The sequence below is a fragment of the Leguminivora glycinivorella genome, chromosome 6 (assembly GCF_023078275.1).
Source record: "Leguminivora glycinivorella isolate SPB_JAAS2020 chromosome 6, LegGlyc_1.1, whole genome shotgun sequence".
Classification (NCBI taxonomy): domain Eukaryota; kingdom Metazoa; phylum Arthropoda; class Insecta; order Lepidoptera; family Tortricidae; genus Leguminivora; species Leguminivora glycinivorella.
In genome coordinates, this window is record NC_062976.1 from 7,878,123 (window position 1) to 7,895,370 (window position 17,248).

The window sequence follows — 17,248 nt, forward strand, 5'->3', positions numbered from 1 at the left end:
GATGCACGAACATGGGAAAGCTATAACGATTTCTAGATGACTACGAAACCCTATAAACCGGGCTTTTGACCTTTGCTAAATTACTCTCCTTTGTACGTCTTCCCATCAATACCCACATTTCCATTATCATCCACACACAGCTCTTCTGACATAGAACAGTCACATTTGTCTCCCTCCCATGAGCCCTTGATGCATTCACATGTGCCGTTCCAGCACCGACCGTGGCCGGAACAGAGCGCCCCAGTATCGTCTCTCTGGCAATTGTCGGTTCGCACTTCGCAGTACTGCCCGGCGAATCTGTGAAAACCATCTATAAGTTAGTGTGCTTATCTTTAGTTTGAAAGCCAAGAATTTAAGTTTCATCAATCATAAGAAGTGGTGCTCGTGGCTTTGCTATACCTACGTGCCCTATTGCGATAGAGTCGAGGCAATAAATGACAATCGGCCATTGGATTATTATATTATACCTTTTAGTATCGATAAAGGCTGTAGAATACCTCATCAAAGTATCTCCTTAGTCGCTGAAACTATTATCTGCAAAGATGCTGTAGCAAATGTTGATGATGAAGATGATGTAGGAAATTTTGCGTGCTTTATAATAATAACTTAACTATGCCTACAAAAGAAATATTTGTGTGGTTACTAATCAGTAAAAACTTGTGGATAGTACTAAAATCTTACCCAGGTCTACACATGCAGCCCCCACAAACGCAATTGCCATTGTTGCTGCACTCGATGCCATCTTCGTTAAAGCAGAGTGTCGAGTTCTGCGATAACCTGCTCGTAGAATTATTCTCGATACAAGCACATGTTGGACCACTTCTGAAAAATCAATCTGAATTTTAGTATTTGTTTTGACATTTTTAATCGCTCAGGGTCAAATCCTGCAAGTTGACCCACTTTCCAATGGATTTTGTGTTTAGTGTCGTTATTATAGGTACTAAGACTGCTTATAAGTCTTTTAACCATTACACAACACAAAATATAGTATAATTTCTAACAAGCTCCATGATCAACTGATCATACATCATGAAATTCATGACAACTCAGCAATTAGGTGTCTATCTACTTACCTATTTTCATAGCAACTGCATATGCCACATTGTAAATCACCAGCTAAATTACAAAAGCTGGACTGTATTTGATAGCTTGAATCATTTACTGATTCACAATCGCAACTAGAAATTATTTGAATCTCTAAGTTTAGAGCCTCTTTTAATCCTTTCTGTACAATAGGTATGGTAACGTTTTCTTTCTTTTTGTAGTATTCTTTTAATTTTATCAGTCCATCTATGCGCAATTCTTCTCCCAGTACAACTTTGCAGCTATCTTTTTTGCTACAATCCGGATCAAACGTAATTTCGAATTTATCTTTGTCTTCAGCCAGCATGTTTACATCTAGAAGTATATTATTACTAATGTGCTGCAATCATTGATTAAATTAGTACTAGGTCAGGTCTAAGAACATTTCGAAGAAGTAGGTAAACAAAACTAAAAAGCGTTTACTTAAGTCATGTGAAAATAAGCGTTTATCAATATGTTAACTAACACTAACAAAACAGCTATTTAAGTAATTACTAAATTACTTACATCAATCTAACTTTAATTCTTAATAAAAACATTTATCAAACCTTGTAAAACTTGTTCAATTTCTCGGAAATTGTTCGTTTATCATACGTGGACACGAGCGCTCCAGGTATCGCATCAGCTAGGACTTGATACGTCTCGCTATAATCCGGAGTCACCACAAAAATGATTGTGAACTGATCCTCGGCCGCCAGCTTATTTATCATTCCAACAGAAGGATAATCCATTTCTTTCTGTTTTGTATAGTATCCATTTTTATCCAAGTAACATTCGCCATCATATGGTTTTATAATTCCAGCAACATGTCCATCTCCAGCGTGATGGGAATGACTATCAGTTATCAATATAATTACTTTCCTGGATTGTTTCCTGAATTGAATCCTTTTCTGGCACGCCATGACTTGGGCTAAGCCGTCTAAACCGCTTTCTGGGTAGTCGTAGTTCTTTTCAAAAATTGTTTGGTTTAAAGCCGTTTGAAATTTCTCTAATTGGGATGTCAGATTCAAATTATGCTTAAATGAGTAGCATTTTCTTGTCATATTACTGTAAGGAAATGAAAAAGAGATTATTTAATGATTTTAATGGCTGAGCCTGTGTGGTGACGGGTTAAGAATTTCACCACCCCCTTTCTTCCCGTGGGTGTCGTAGAAGGCGACTATGGGATACAGGTTAAATTGTGGCGTAGGCGAGAGGCTGGCAACCTGTCACTGCAATGTCACAGTTTCGTTTTCTTTCAACCCCTTATTTGCCAAGAGGCACTGAAGCTTTAGTAGTTTCATGTGTTCTGCCTACCCCTTTATGGGATACAGGCGTGATTGTATGTTGTATGTTAATGGCTGAAGCAATTAAAAAGTACGTAATCTAGGACTTACTTTTGAAAAGGAAACACATGTTTATCTACAAAGGTTCCGTATCCCAATTGAATATCGGTAGTTAAATTATACATGGCATCGTATATTTCTTTACTTTTTTTGGAAATGTCATTTCTTACTTTCTTCATAGTGTTCGAGGCATCCAGCAAAAAATATAAGTCAACGGGGAAATTTTCAACAGCTTTGTAATAGAAGTGGAATTTCTTTTGTTCTCCCACTCTTAGTTTCATTTTGATTTTTTGTGGTTTAATTTGGATGGAGTGTTGGTTGGCCGAGGAGAAGTTGAGGTTGTCTTTATCATGGACTACAACATTGCTCTTTGGGCTGTGGGAGTATTCTGCGGGGCATGTTCTGGCTTCCTCTGAATTGGCCGGCTGGCACCTATCGCTAAGCTTCATATTCTGAAAAACAAATTATTGTTCAGTTCAATGTAAAAAAAACCACCCAAGTGTGAGTCCGACTCGCCCACCGAGGGTTCCGTACAAGCTTAATTCAAACTACATAGTTTAAATAATCTCATGTTGCTCATATAACTCTAATGAATGACTTGACTAGAAGACTAGAAGCTAAAAGTACTAATGAGCATTATTGTGTATAGCGCCTTTTCTCAGAGAATTCGCGCTAACTAATTTGTTCGACCTGTATAGTATGTTGGTTTTTCAGGGATAATTCTTTATTTGAAGGAAGATAGTTTACCTAACATCTCGTATTCATTTGAAGTAAGATATACATCCGCAAGGGTGGTTAAACTGAAAGTAAAAATCTGAAAAGTTTTTGTGATTAAAAAAAAGTTTCCAAGATACAAACACAATTTTAGTTTTCCTGTAATATTTAGCATAAAACCAATATTTCCTAAAATTTTCATAATTTTTCGTTGGTAAACTTCGGAGACAAGGTGGGGGGGGGGTGTATTTTTTTTACATTTTCCTTCAAAATTATTTTTTTCCACAACAAAAAAATATATAAAAATAGTGTATTTACGTTCAATTTGAGCTCTTTCTAACGATACCCCACTTGATCTAGTGACTTGACATTTACAGATTGTCCCCCTTTCATTTTGGCCATTTTCTACAATTAAAATTAATAAATAAAAAAAATATACTTTTTATTTGTACTTATAGAGGTTTACAATGTTCACAACTATTCCAAATTTCAAGTTGATAGCATTTAGTAGTTCTCGAGATATTTAGTAATGTGACAGACGGACAGAGTCGCACCATAAGGGTTCCTGTTGTACCTTTTTGATACAGAACCCTAAAATAGTTATTTGTTATACAAGGGTGCAAAGTTGTATTTTAACGCCGGAGTGCGGAATTGAAAAACGAGAAAGCGAAAGGACTCTATAGTTGAACCACGAGCGAAGCGAGTGGTTCGAAAATAGAATCCTGAGCTTGGCGAGTTTTTCAACACACGAGAAGTAAAATACATTTGCACCCGTGTGTAACACAAAACTTTTCCCCTCACTATAGCGAGGAAAGTACAACACAAATAACGCGTTTATCACTGTTTTCAGTAGTTCTACAGGTGGTAAAATCATCTTAATAACTAGATTCACCCACTTTTATCAATTTAAAAGCATAAAATTTGACTATATTCAAGGTCAAATCCACTAGTGGATAAAGTGCGTTTTTACCCGTTGGTATTAAAGGATAAAACACGTGTTTCGAGCTAGTGAGGGGAAAAGAGCTTTTACACTGTCATTAATCGTTTCCAATACTTGCGTTCGTTTAATATTCTAATGACTTCCGTCGATAGAGAAAAAGAGACGAGGAAGAGCTTTGCGATGAAACGAAGAAAACATAGCTCATAAATAGAGTGTTACGAGTAAAACTTACATCAACACGAACAAAATTACTGACTATAAAACATCAAACTAAATCAAATCCTTCGATTTATTCAATATTTATGATTCAAAATCATCATTTATAGGTATTAACCTACTAGCCAGCTTAAGATATCAAGTTAAAATTTGTATGAAATTACTTTGCACTCTTGTGGATAAAATACAATTTTGCTATCTGTTTTCGAATAGCAAAGTAAGTCATTACCAGTTTATGTGGTGAAAATGATTGTTCAGTTTAATGTAAAAAAGGCTTTTACACTGTCATTAATCGTATCCAATACTTGCGTTCGTTTAATATAAGTACCAGTGACTTTCGCCGGTAGAGAAAAAGAGACGAGGAAGAGCTTTGCAATGAAACGAATTAATTTACATAGCTCATAAAATAGAGTGAGTAAAACTTACATCAGCGGAGCACCAAGCACACATCGACGAATCTGTTATGCACTCATGACAGTTACTTTTTAGCCTGCAACTTTTAATTCATCGTTAAATACCTGCTGTAATTCGCAGCAGAGAACTACAAAAATTAACACTTCCTTGTACATGTACATACTTCTCCGTTATGCGGAATTATGTTTTCGCGACTAAACGCTGTTTTATGTTGTGTGTATACATACATGTATATACATTAATGATTGGTTTAAGAGGAAGTTTATTGTGACATAAAAAACAATGTTAAGAGGATATTTTTTCGTTTTATTTTATTAATACGATGTTATTACATGTAATAATTTGTATTTATTTAGAACTAGGTAATGTACGCGACTCTTAATAGAATATTAATTTTCGATATAAAGTGGATCCTATGCCTTTCAGCTACTGGTTCAAATTAGCTCAAAACAAATGTAACTGTGTTATGTGAATGTTACTGTGATACCTAATACAATAACTACACTCGGTGAAGTTATCTAGGATGATGATTACCGACCGTTTTGAGTGTAATATAATAGGTACCTACCTCATATAAACCATAGATCAAGCAAACGTATCTACTTAGCGTGTCAAATGAACTCAGTGAAATCCACTGAGTTGTCCGTCTTTAATCGCAGCTTGCAGCTTTCGGGCGTCAATTTTTGTAAGTTGAAGTCAACAAAAACATTAAAAATGCCTCGTTACATGATATTTAATTGCAACAACATAAAACTTATCAACACTCAAGGGCCTGAGACATATTTAAAATCACAGGCAAGTAACAACTTCAGTACAAAATCTGACACGCTCGGCCGCCATACAAATAAATGAACTCGTTTCTTCTATCTAAATCTAATTCTGTGACCTACCTACATAATTAACGGAACGGAATGAGACTGAATGTTTGCCCTTAAATCCATCTTCTTATTGGTATGAGGAAGCTACATATATAAATATCGCATTTTCCCGTTTAAATTCAGATATTTTAAAGCCAATAAATAATTACATTGATTACAATATTACACATTTTTTGTCACGGTCATTAAAGTTACTAATATGTAGCTATTATACCTATCGAAAACTAAATAAACCAAATGGACAAAATCATTTGGTTGCATTTTTTTCAGAAAGCTAGTGGTTGAGTACCTAGATATAATTAAAATGGTGAGGAGTGTCTTTTCAAAAGGACTTATTTCTATAAGTGAACAGAGGTTATTTTTATCTAAGTCTTCCTAGAGAAATAAACCTTGTTGACTTATAGAAATAAGTCCTTTTGAAAAGACACTCGTCAATTATACTATAAAAAGCCGCATTAATTTTTAGAAGCTTGTTATTGACAAAATAATATTTATTAACAGTTTTGGTTCTATGTACGAGTATGTATATATTGACGACCGGTCTGGCCTAGCGCGTAGTTACACTGCCTGCTACGCCGCGGTTCCGGGTTCGAATCCCGGTAAGGGCATTTATTTGTGTGATGAGCACAGATATTTGTTCCTGAGTCATGGATGTTTTCTATGTATATAAGTATTTGTGTATTAGGTATATCGTTGTTTGAGTACCTGCAACACAAGCCATCTTGAGCTTACCGTGGGGCTCAGTCAATCTGTGTATGAATGTCCTATAATATTGATTTATTTATTTATAATATATATATATAAATAGAATTTAGTGGTGGTCAAATAAGTAACCTTCAACGATTCGTACAGTTAACTATGTACTTACCACAATTATATAATTTGAGAAAATAATATAGTAGGTTTTCATTTTTTAAAAAAATATAATTTCTAGTATTTTAATTAACCCTTAAAAATTATAATTTCCAGTACTTATACCATTTTTGACTTAGCAGCATTTCAAAGTTTAAATTTAACCATTTTGAACGCTTTGCCTCTCGCGTCTAAATGTACCAATACCTCTACTAGTAAATAACGAAAATAAACCTTATCAGTCAGCATGGCAATTGCTTTGACTGCGTCCGTCATAGCAACTTTAGGCGTTGCTGGCGTTATGGGTACGACAGCATACGACGCCTTTAGGCGTTCTTGGCGGTCAAAGGGTTAATTCGTAACTTACAAAAATTAAATCACACTGGGCAGGACGAGGAAACCTCTGAACTTTGACATTATAGCAGCAGATGTTTAAAATGACGGTTACACAGTGCTTGCAGGAAAATGTTTCTATTAAGCTGATGTCACTTGTTTATTATTACATTTATAAACCCAACAAATTATCCTCCCAATGAACACAAACGATTTGTAGTTATCTGTACTCGGTCATGTCTCTACAGTAAATGTCATTAATTATTGACAATGTCTATTATAATTAAAGTAACATTGGCGATATTGATATACTGCGCGGGTTGCGAAGCGGCGAAGTGTGATGGCAAAACTTGTGCACAATGTATTAGCGAATCAGTTGAATGCGTCTGGTGTCCTGCCGTAAGTACTTAGAATAGCTTTTTAGGGTTCCGTAGTCAACTAGGAACCCTTATAGTTTCGCCATGTCTGTCTGTCCGTCCGTCCGTCCGTCCGTCCGTCCGCGGATAATCTCAGTAACCGTAAACACTAGAAAGCTAAAATTTGGGACCAATATGTATATCAATCACGCCAACAAAGTGCAAAAATAAAAAATGGAAAAAAATGTTTTATTAGGGTACATACATGTAAAGTGGGGGCTGATATTTTTTTTCATTCCAACCCCAACGTGTGATATATTGTTGGATAGGTATTTAAAAATGAATAAGGGTTTACTAAGATCGTTTTTTGATAATATCAATATTTTCGGAAATAATCACTCCTAAAGGAAAAAAAAGTGCGTCCCCCCCCTCTAACTTTTGAACCATATGTTTAAAAAATATGAAAAAAAACACAAAAGTAGAACTTTATAAAGACTTTCTAGGAAAATTGTTTTGAACTTGATAGGTTCAGTAGTTTTTGAGAAAAATACGAAAAACTACGGAACCCTACACTGAGCGTGGCCCGACACGCTCTTGGCCGGTTTTTGATAGTGTTTCTACATTACATTTAACTTCATCAATATTACCTACTACTCCTACTAGTACGTACTTAGCATAGCTTGAACAATCTAACCTAACCACTTGATATACATAGATAGAGCAAGAGCCCAGAATCGCCACACCTTCCTAATTTCTCAAGTATTAAACATAATTATGAAGTAACCAACAAAACAGGGCGGGGCGGCGGTTTAAAACTTTAAAGCCAACTATAGTATAGTGTAGTGACTAAATGCCTTTCCCAAACAGAATTAGAGTACGGCCATTTTTCCGCTACGAAAAAAGAAAATAATTATCATTGCAGACTTCGATACGAACTCTAGAGGTATATTATCTCATACATACAATCACGCCTGTATCCCATAAAGGGGTAGGCAGAACACATGAAACTACTAAAGCTTCAGTGCCACTCTTGGCAAATAAGGGGTTGAAAGAAAACGAAACTGTGACATTGCAGTGACAGGTTGCCAGCCTCTCGCCTACGCCACAATTTAACCCATATCCCATAGTCGCCTTCTACGACACCCACGGGAAGAAAGGGGGTGGTGAAATTCTTAACCCGTCACTACACAGGCCACGAGTATATTATCTCATATGTTTTTATTCTTGAGAAAATTAGGGAGGTCTGGCGGCTCTAGGCTGTTAATCCAATAGATGGCTGTGGACAGTTCTCATCTGTGCCTTCATCTAGAAAAGTCCTGATTCGCAGAACTAAACAATGGAATGAAGAGTCACTTGCAATGTTTCCGCACTACTACAGTCACCAATCTCCTTTAATAACTGCCATCAGACAATTAGTAATTTATAGTAATTAATTAATACATTACGGATTTCCGTTGCTGAAGGGTCCTTCTATTGCAATAAGGTCCATGTCTACAGAATTTCCAACTTAAGTTATTACACATTAAAGCACAGTTTTTTTTTTTGTACATTTTTTTTTATTTCAGTATATTTGTAAAATTTAGATTAGTTCTACTCAGAACTGTAGGTTACACAAGTGAAATTGTGCATATGTGAGTAATTAACCTTACATTCGCATAAAACAAACCAGTCTTAGCTCGCAGCCTGTGTTGGATTCATGACTCCTAACCTAAACCTTAACTGGCGCAGCCGGTAGGATATAGTTATTTGTTTTTCACCTCACTAGCTCGGAAAGGACTTTTTTATTCTTTAAAAACAGATAGCAAAATCGCATTTTATCCACAAGAGTGCAAAGAATATTTGAAATCCGAACGTGTCATTAGTTACTTTTTTAAATATAATTTCTTGTAAAGGCATGTCCCAGACAGGACAATTTTCTCCCTGTGCTTAAATTGTCTTAACAAATCATGTGATGCGAACGTAAAAATAATTTCATATCGAATTGTATCCGACTAAAAACATAAAATTCAAACAATTTTATAAAATGATTTCACCATAAGACACAAGAAATTGTATTTTTGACTCTTCCATTGTACTTATTCAGAACGCACCTTAAGTAACATTGCAATCTCAAAACGAGTGAAACGGAACGCACCCAAATAGATTTTTGTTCTTGATTCTTAATTTGAAACTTTTGTGGTGTTGGTCGGTGCTTCGTGGATATTGTAATAAACGCAAATTGACTTATTTCTGTGCAATTATGTTCCAGTTGTTTTTATTGCGTGTTTCCTCGCTTAAGGGCCCATTTAGACGGTACGAGAACTCGCATACGAGTTTTATTACATTGCGGTATTTGATGGCTGTGCAAAATTTGATGTAACCTCAAAAGCCCGCAATGTAACTAAAATCGCATGCGAGTTCGCACGTCGTCTAAATCAGGCCTTAGTGAGGTGAAAAGTTATGTATTACACACGGGATGCAAAGTTATTTTAACTCGTGTGTATTGCAACACTCTCTACGCTCAGGATTCTATTTCTGAACTACTCGCTTCGCTCATGATTCTATTTTCGAACCACTCGCTTTCGAGTCCATTCGCTCGCTCGTAGTTCAAACCTAGAATCCATTCGCTAGTTCGTGTTGCAATTCCACACACTTTCTATCTCAATAGGAGAAAAAGTGTCAAAAAAATTCATACATTTTTTTGTTATTACAAAGTATATGAAAAACAGTAACACAATAAAGAAATCCTATAGGACACTTTTTAGGGTTCCGTAGTCAACTAGGAACCCTCATAGTTTCGCCATGTCTGTCTGTCCGTCCGTCCGTCCGTGGATAATCTCAGTAACCGTTAGCACTAGAAAGCTGAAATTTGGTACCAATATGTATATCAATCACGCCAATAAAGTGCAAAAATAAAAAATGGAAAAAAATGTTTTATTAGGGTACCCCCCCCCCCCTACATGTAAAGTGGGGGCTGATTTTTTTTTTCATTCCAACCCCAACGTGTGATATATTGTTGGATAGGTATTTAAAAATGAATAAGGGTTTACTAAGATCGTTTTTTGATAATATTAATATTTTCGGAAATAATCGCTCCTAAAGGAAAAAAAGTGCGTCCCCCCCTCTAACTTTTGAACCATATGTTTAAAAATTATGAAAAAAATCACAAAAGTAGAACTTTATAAAGACTTTCTAGGAAAATTGTTTTGAACTTGATAGGTTCAGTAGTTTTTGAGAAAAATACGGAAAACTACGGAACCCTACACTGAGCGTGGCCCGACACGCTCTTGGCCGGTTTTTTTACCAATTAGGATTGAAAAAGCTAATGATTTTGCGTAGAAATAACATAAAATTTATCAAAAATATCGCATTTAAAACAGGTTTAAAACAAACAAAAAAGACACGCTCTGAAAAACCCTTTAGGCATTGAACGCCACTAATAATAATAAGTATGACTCGTATTTATTTGTCATTCTTGTACCTACTTAGTTACTAGTATTTTCCATGGCATTTTTCTCCTAATTATAACTGTAAATGCTTTCATTTTATAATATAATGTTGTGTTTTTATAGTAAAGTGCTTAATGTTTTATGTTTCGCTTTGCACAACTTGATTACCGTTTATAAAATTTCAGGCAGCTCATACTGGACCAAGATGCCAATCAAGTAACAAGTTGCACCCCTCCTGGTGTAGTGAAAAAGTGGATAGCCCAATGAGTAACAAACCGAAAGAGATTTTGAGGAATGATTCAATCACGGCAGACCCAAAAAAAGTAGTTCAGGTGGCTCCTCAAGAACTTAAAATATCTGTTCGACCTGGACAAACTGAAACATTCACTATTAAATATAAACCAGCGAAAGACTATCCATTAGACGTTTATTATCTTATGGATGCTTCTTATACAATGAGAAATACATTGAAATTGTTAAAAGAACAAGGAGAACAAATTTATAAAAGATTAAATAAGTTTACTAATAACGTAAGATTAGGAGTCGGCACTTTTATAGAGAAGCCGGCTTTGCCATTTGCAGAGTAAGTTTAGCATCTGCATTAATTACAAATGTGTATAATATTATGGTATAAAATACTCAGTCAGTCGGTCCTGGGTTTGAATCCCGGTAAGGGCATTTATTTGTGTGATGAGCACAGATATTTGTTCATGAGTCATGGATGTTTTCTATGTATATAAGTATGTATTTATCTATTTAAGTATGTATATCGTCGCTTAGCACCCATAGTACAAGCTTTGCTTAGTTTGGGGCTAAGTTGATCTGTGTAAGATGTCCCCAATATTTATTTATTTATTATTAATTACACCTACTACGTAGACATTCATGATATTTAGTACCACAAACTGACACATTTAATTTGTTTTAGTCCCAACATCCACTACGCTTATTCCTTCAAGCACCATCTTAATCTCACTACGCAAAGAGACAGCTTCGAGAAAGTCCTTAAAAATGTTAGGACCGGAGCTAACTTCGAGGCTCCAGAAGCTGGTCTCGATGCCTTGATGCAAGTTATGGCCTGCAAAGAAGAAATAGGCTGGAGAAAAGATTCAAGAAAAATCATAGTACTGTGCACCGATGCCACGTATCATAGCGCCGGTGATGGAAAAATAGTCGGAGCGGCAAAACTCAACGACATGGAGTGCCATCTCAACGAATATGGAACTAACGCAGTAGAACTAGAACAAGACTATCCCTCAGTTAACCAAATACGAAAAATTGCCAAAAGAGAAAATATTATTGTTATTTTTAACGTTAAAAATCGTGTGATACCTGAATATAAAGCTTTAGCAGAACGACTTGATACAGGAGCAGAAGTGATTGAGTTGAAAGAAAAATCTAATATCGTTGAAACAATTGCTGGAGTATATATGGTAAGTAGACACAATCAAAAAATTTCGTTCAGTATGTCCCCTTTGTCCTGTTATAAGTGGTTGTTTATTTTACAGAGGAAACTAGATAACGTAAAAATGGGCATCTCGAAACCGGACAATGTCCGAGTCAGCCTGAAACCGGATTGTACCATCCAAGATACTTGCCAAGTGGCGCACGGCAATGATACCCTCATCCAAGTGTCAGTCACTACCGACGCTTGCTTGGCCAAGGGCAAGAGTAATATAATCACGATCAAGCCTGATGGCCTGCCCGAGACTGTGAAGATTAATATTCAAACTGTATGCGAATGTGATTGCGAGAAAAGGCCGAAACCGAACGCGATAGAGTGCAGCAGTAGCGGGAGCTTAGTGTGTGGAATTTGTGAATGTAATCCCAACCGGTAAGTTTTGTTTTGTATGAGAAAGCCGAGCGTCTTTTCCATATTATTACTTATTTTACGGAAATTGTCAATCAATTTTCGTCGTGTAAAATATGGCGTTTTTACTTATGTTTATTTATGTGCCCTAAAGACCCTAAAGTATTCTGTTGGTAGGTACTAATTTAAAAAAAATATTGGTAAGGAAAAGAGGATGTAGATAAACCTATGTTTTTCTACATCCTCTTGCAACCACGTCAACCTCAACATACAGAGATTTCATAGTCGTCCTTAAATGCTCTCTTGAGTTAACCTGTCCCTTAACACTTTTCAATCTACGCTACGGTAATCCACAGGGTACTGATCGTGTCTATAATTTCACAGTTTTGGGGACACGTGCGACTGCATCGGAAGTTCCACAAAGCATTCCGACAAATGCAAAGCACATCCTGAGGACACGGTCTTATGCAGCGGTATTGACAGAGGTTCCTGCAGGCAAGTTTTATTTTATAACTCAGTAACTACCTGGTTTTTTTTTAAATGGATTTTATACAACCCTTTGCAATGCATGCAACAATTAGGTACTTGTGTCAACTTATTTGTGGCGAAAAGGAAAAATGTAACACATATTATGGTTAACACGGAATTTATCCGTTATTTGTGACCATTTATTTTATAGTAAGTAGGTATTTATGTACCTACTCTTTTGTGCAACCTAAAGCGCAGTCTGCCTCTGTCGCCCCAATACGCAAGAGCGATAGAGATAAATTGCATTTCTGCGGCGTTTGCCTGTTCTAGTGTGCCATCCTATTGTTCTTCTGTATTAGATAAGTTTCCAACATATTTTTCGTATTCCCAGCTGCGGCAAATGCACCTGTAACCAGTTCTACTCCGGTGACTTCTGCGAGTACGACGAGCGAGCGTGCCCCAAGCGTGCCCCTCCGAAGGGGCACGGCCTTCCCCTCACGTGCTCAGGGCACGGCAAGTGCGTCAAGGAGAAATGCGAGTGTTCTCAGGACTACTCGGGGGACGCGTGTCAGTGCCCCCTGAGAGATGACGACTGTCGGGCCCCTTATTCGGAAAAAGTAAGTCATAATAAAATCGACTCTTAAGGGTCAAACACTTCAGAAAAAGGTCACCTAAAACTATGCATCGAAATAACATATAAATAGAGTCAGGCATATTTTGATAGGATAGAATTTGCACATATCAAGTAAACGTCATTGTTTTATAAAAGTTTGAAATGGTTGTAGTTGATTCCATGTTGATTCCACAGATTGAGCAAACTTTTGCCTCAACCATATTCTGTGCCACAACCGTTTTCAACTTAGCTTGATCTGACTAATAAAATACTTTCGAACGAGGGCCATATTACTGTCTAATTTGTTTGATCAGATTCTTTAGAATATCCTAAGATTAATGCAACAAATAAGTTTCCTTAGACTGAGTGGAAATCTGACCGTAAAACCTAATCTGAACTTTCAGGTTTGCTCCGGCAACGGCATATGCCAATGTGGCGAATGTAACTGCACCACATTAGATTCCCAGGGCAATCTTTACCACGGTGCGTTCTGCGAAAATTGTCACGACTGCGACGGAAATAGGTGCAAAGAGCTAGAAAAATACGTTTTATGCGTTTACTCTAACGAGACAACGAAAGAGGCTTGCGATGAAAAGTTCCAGTCGAAAGATACTTACGTCTTTTTCGTGAATAAAACGGAAATAAATGAACCGAAGTATCATTTGGCGAAACGCTGCACAATACTCCGGGATGATGGGAAATCTATAATTTTTAAGCATCGATATTATAAAAAAGATAAGAATTTGCATATTATCATTCAGAAGGAGTTGGAGGAACCCGACCGTGCAAATATGTGGAGTAAGAAATAGTTTATTTTTATTTTTATAATAAATAACTCACCGATAAAAACGGACGGCACGCTGCAACTTATATTGAAATGGCACGCACTGACGTTGCAATTGGCGTGATCATATCACATACAAGTTACTTTTAGCTAGAATGATACAAACATAAGTTTAAAGTATTTATTAAAAAGATTTTTGTATTTTACAAACATTTTCCCCAGGGAAATTTGACTAGGTTTGGGTTAGGTGCATTATCCTGTTTTGTGTACTAACACAATTTGAGCATACTATGTATATTGATATGTAATTTATTTATAAGAGTGACTTACAATATTTGAACATTATCAACATTCCAATTGTCATTGCCCTTGTTTGGGTATAATGTGCTCTAATCTAACGACTCCAATAAGTAGTTACGCAATTGTAATACTTCATGACAAATAAGCGAAGTTTCCAATAGCCGTCTGAATAAATAAATAGCTGTTGGTTGAACGTATTTTTTTTAACGCGAAATTCTATTTTTTAAATACGAGCGAAAGAAACTGGTAATATATTTTGAATTCTAGCAAATAGTTTATATCGTCACTTGTTTCGATTTCTTTTTCTTTTCTTTTCACACACACACACACACACACACACACACACACACACACACACACACACACACACACACACACACACACACACACACACACACACACACACACACACACACACACACACACACACACACACACACACACACACACACACACACACACACACACACACACACACACACACACACACACACACACACACACACACACACACACACACACACACACACACACACACACACACACACACACACACACACACACGCACGCACACACACACACACACACACACACACACGCGCACGCACGCACGCACGCACGCACATACACACGCACACATCTCTTCCGTAAATTCATAATTCACACCACACATGATTATGATGATGATGTGATCTATTATTCTTCATTAGGTCAAGAATCTTCCTCTTTTCACTATTCTGGGTTTATCTTGTATACTTAAATTAAATAGTATTATTGATCTTATAAAATTTATCTTCACTTTCTGCGTATACTACATGTTTACTCCTAACTCGGCCTAGCGACCGCCGCATTCCAGTGTTTCTGGCACAATAAAAGATTTTTTTTTTTTTTTTTTTTTTTTCAGTTGCCATAGGCAGCGCAATCGGCGCCATCATCCTCATCGGTCTCCTAACCGCGATCATCTGGAAGGTGGCAGTAGACATTTACGACGCGCGAGAGTACAAGCGCTTCAACAAGTTGCTCGACGAGTCGGGCGACGCAGTCAACGTCAACGAAATCTACAAGGCACCTACGGCTAACTTCACTAACCCCATGTTTAAACGGCTATCGCGCGTGACGAGTATGGTAAAATAAATAAATGTATTTTCACCACACCAAGTAAGGTAACTGTACACTATTCCGGGATAGTAAAATGTGGTACATTATTCCGGGATACTTTGGTTTTTGTCGCAAACTAAGGAAACTATCAGTAAAATCATAATTTAATGCAGTATTTTATTAACTATAGATCAAATAGAACCGAAAAAGTCGATTTTCGAATATGTATCATATCTTTTGAAGCCGTGAGGTACCTCCAAACGCGTCAGTCGCAACCACGCAGTGGTTTCTATGGGCGTGTTTGACGGTGAGCTTAACGCGGCAGCGGAACTTCTTAAGGGTTTACTGTGATGCGGGTAAATTTATTTATATTAAATTTGTATCATAATGGTCTTATACTTATTAAAAAACATTTATATCATCTTTTCAAATTAATTTAAAGCATATTTTAATTAAAATACCCGCTCCCGGAATAATGTACACCATTTTGACGCGGTGTACATAATTGCGGGAGTATCACGGAATAACGGAAACACAGTCTATGTAATGTTTTTATGTTTTATTACTATTTGCGGTGAAGTATAATTATATATTTGATGTAAATATATTGAGTAAAGATTTCAGATTTATAGTGACATATTTACGGCACATATATTTTTTAGATTTTAGTCTCATAATTGAGTACGAAATGTATACTCGTTGAGTAATACGTGCGAAATATTGGAGTGTGGCATCGACATTAAATTTGTTTTATTTCATAAAATTAAAGCACAAAGGTTACTTATTTCGATGTTTTGAGTATAATTGTTATATAATCTTCCAATGTACTAAGAATAAAATCTTGTTTGTCTTTTAATATAGCCTTCGTTTTGACTGCCGTAATTAAGTACACGACTTTATATGAGTGTATCTTATTCCGGTATGCCCATATAAAGTATATTAAAATATAAAAACACAAAATAAGGTATAGAGACCCGACTATTATTATGTTTTTAAACTTCCTTAGTTAGCTAAAAATCTTTATACCGCACATTGGTTTGTCCGTCAGTCAGTCTGTCCGTCTACAATTTAGCTCAATCATTATTAGTACTAGAAAGCTATATAAATATAAAATAGTACAAATTCTTCGGACAGTCAATCTGTGTAAGAACGGCCTATAATATTTATTGAGTACTATTTATTTATATATACATACTTGAATGACGTATCACCACCATATATGTATACGGTGTAGCTCAGTGATCACCAGTAACAAAAAACTGAAATTTTCACGAGTACCTTGCATTTTTATAACCGGCAAGAACTTCTGGATTGAAATTAAATTTTGAAAAAATAAACCCCGACATTGTGAAGTGTTTTTCATCAAACATGGCTAAGAACACTCTCGACTAATTCAGCTTTCAAACGAAAAAAACTAATCTAAATCGGTTCATCCATTCGTAAGCGATGCCTTAGACAGACAGACAGTAAAACTTATAACACCCTGACATTATATCATACAATCGTTATACCGTAAAATATCATGTTTCCCATCCCACCCCAACCCATCAAAACATTGCTAATTATAAAAAAATACACTGTGTATAAGCATCTATTAAAACGATATGTGCATTTATATATTTATGTAAACAACATT

At 36.3% G+C, this 17,248-nt stretch overlaps 2 protein-coding genes across 2 annotated transcripts in view; one reads left to right on the forward strand and one right to left on the reverse strand.

Moving 5' to 3' along the window:
* Nucleotides 1–4,877, reverse strand: part of LOC125227299 (integrin beta pat-3-like) — a 28,615-nt gene extending 23,738 nt beyond the window's left edge. Inside the window, exons 1-6 of the mRNA XM_048131576.1 lie at nt 4,705–4,877; nt 2,460–2,860; nt 1,632–2,130; nt 1,074–1,423; nt 682–822; nt 117–297 (exon numbers count right to left, since the gene is read on the reverse strand). Of these exons, the coding sequence (XP_047987533.1) occupies nt 117–297; nt 682–822; nt 1,074–1,423; nt 1,632–2,130; nt 2,460–2,860; nt 4,705–4,728 (1,596 nt within the window). The 5' untranslated portion in view covers nt 4,729–4,877. The remainder of the gene's footprint in view (nt 1–116; nt 298–681; nt 823–1,073; nt 1,424–1,631; nt 2,131–2,459; nt 2,861–4,704) is intronic.
* A 2,071-nt stretch (nt 4,878–6,948) lies between these two features.
* On the forward strand, nt 6,949–15,672 carry LOC125227124 (integrin beta pat-3-like). Its single transcript, XM_048131340.1, has 8 exons — nt 6,949–7,154; nt 10,725–11,122; nt 11,468–11,972; nt 12,048–12,373; nt 12,734–12,844; nt 13,209–13,434; nt 13,835–14,228; nt 15,419–15,672. The coding sequence occupies exons 1-8, from the start codon at nt 7,026–7,028 to the stop codon at nt 15,646–15,648; spliced, it is 2,319 nt and encodes a 772-aa protein (XP_047987297.1). The 5' UTR covers nt 6,949–7,025; the 3' UTR covers nt 15,649–15,672.
* Nucleotides 15,673–17,248: the final 1,576 nt, after the last annotated feature.